At 41.8% G+C, this 2,089-nt stretch overlaps 1 protein-coding gene across 1 annotated transcript; it reads left to right on the top strand.

The window, feature by feature from the left end:
• Positions 1-564: 564 nt before the first annotated feature.
• On the top strand, positions 565-1,602 carry LOC130870029 (trace amine-associated receptor 6). The gene has a single exon (XM_057762601.1). It carries the CDS (start codon positions 565-567, stop codon positions 1,600-1,602), a length of 1,038 nt encoding a protein of 345 aa, XP_057618584.1.
• The last annotated feature ends 487 nt before the right edge of the window (positions 1,603-2,089 follow it).

The raw sequence follows: 2,089 nt of genomic DNA, 5'->3' as shown, positions 1-2,089 counted from the left end.
ATAATAGTAATTAGTGTCGAAAAGACTTGTTTTGTAGACCAACTTTGCTAATAATCACTGTTGAATATAATCTTATTGGTTCACACCTTGCCCTACTGGGATTCCATCAAGGGATTTTCCCATTGGGGGTGTCTATTTAGCTTTAGGTGGTAGTTTAAGATGTGTAACATAGAAGTAAATCTATAGGTGATCCACTGGTTCCACAGCTGCATCCACTGTCACGACTGCTGCCAGAGAAACACTAGAGGTAAAAATAAAACATAAAAACATGTTTAGGAATCAAGAAAATGTAGCCAATTAAGAGAAAGGATCATTTGTTAACTGAAATTCAGCTTTAATAATTTCCAACCATATCGAACTTACTGGATTTTATTTTGTTCCAAAAAATGTTTAATGTTGCCAGGGGGGTTAAAAATGAAAAATGATATTAGACTTAGCATCTCATAATAGCCTCTGGCGTCCTACTGGATTGATGTGTACTTCTTCCCTCTACAGTAGTAAAATCAGAATTCCTGACTCTTGAGAATCGAATGCAGACCTGCTGCCCATGCAGACAGCAGCAGCATGGATAGTAACTCATCTCCATCAGCTGTCCTACAGCTATGCTATGAGAACGTAAATGGGTCCTGTGTAAAAACTCCCTATTCGCCTGGGCCCCGGGTCATCCTCTATGCAGTCTTTGGCATTGGGGCTGTGCTGGCAGTGTTTGGAAACCTCCTGGTGATAATCTCCATCCTCCATTTCAAGCAGCTGCACTCTCCTACCAATTTCCTCATCGCCTCTCTGGCCTGCGCTGACTTCTGGGTGGGCATCTCTGTGATGCCCTTCAGCATGGTCAGGTCCGTCGAGAGCTGCTGGTACTTTGGGAGAAGCTTCTGCACTTTCCACACCTGCTGTGATGTGGCATTTTGTTATGCTTCTCTCTTCCACCTGTGCTTCATCTCCATCGACAGGTACATCGCTGTCACTGACCCTCTGGTCTATCCCACCAAGTTCACGGTGTCTGTGTCAGGAATTTGCATCAGCATCTCCTGGATTCTGCCCCTGGTGTACAGTGGTGCTGTGTTCTACACAGGGGTCTACGACGATGGCCTGGAAGAATTATCCAATGCCCTCAACTGTGTAGGAGGGTGTCAGGTAGTTGTGAATCAGAACTGGGTGCTAATAGATTTTCTTTCCTTTTTTATACCAACTCTTGTTATGATAATTCTGTATGGTAACATTTTCCTGGTAGCTAGGCAACAGGCTAAAAAGATAGAAAATATTGGTAGCAAAACAGAATCATCCTCAGAAAATTACAAAGCCAGAGTGGCAAAGAGAGAGAGAAAAGCTGCCAAAACACTGGGAATCACCGTTATAGCATTCATGATCTCATGGCTGCCATATAGCATTGATTCATTAATCGATGCTTTTATGGGATTCATCACCCCTGCCTACATTTATGAGATTTGTGTTTGGTGTGCTTATTACAACTCAGCCATGAATCCTTTGATCTACGCTTTATTTTATCCATGGTTTAAGAAAGCTATTAAGGTTATTATGAGTGGCCAGGTGTTCAGGAACAGCTCAGCCACTATGAACTTGTTCTCTGAGCAAATATAAGCAAAGGCACAGAGGAACTCACAGGTACCTTTAATTTCCTAATGAATTGAGTCTAGGAAGACCCTTAATGGGAAAGAATAACGGCTATTCACACTAGACAGGATGAGTTAGCATTTTCTAGTCTTGGTAGGTTGTGCACCTTGCTGCCATTTCTCTGAAAATATTAACTGGACTAATAAATGTTGTTTTTATTAGCTTCCTATTTTAGAGCTGAGCTTTCAAGACTCCTTGCATTTAATTCCCTCCATCCACTCCTCCTTTTAATCCATTTTTTCCCTTGATCCTGATATATTTTCTGAAAGCATCGAAGATTCCCTCTGATGCTTTCCTCTTTTCTTTACAAAGCATCCAGGCTGACCCTAGCCTGCTAAACATTTCATTTCATGCATAAATAGGCTTCCCCCAGTTCCTGCTTTCCTTGGCTTTTTCAAATACAACTTACAAAGGGGGAATCGTTGGCCAATATAATTGACTCAGTCTTATGAGA

This window comes from Chionomys nivalis, chromosome 2 (genome assembly GCF_950005125.1).
Source record: "Chionomys nivalis chromosome 2, mChiNiv1.1, whole genome shotgun sequence".
Classification (NCBI taxonomy): domain Eukaryota; kingdom Metazoa; phylum Chordata; class Mammalia; order Rodentia; family Cricetidae; genus Chionomys; species Chionomys nivalis.
This window is presented reverse-complemented; position numbering and strand designations above follow the sequence as displayed.

What these genes read in the sequence shown, in the direction of transcription:
- LOC130870029 (XM_057762601.1), top strand. Translation starts at nt 565, where the DNA reads ATGGATAGTAACTCATCTCCATCAGCTGTCCTACAGCTATGCTATGAG.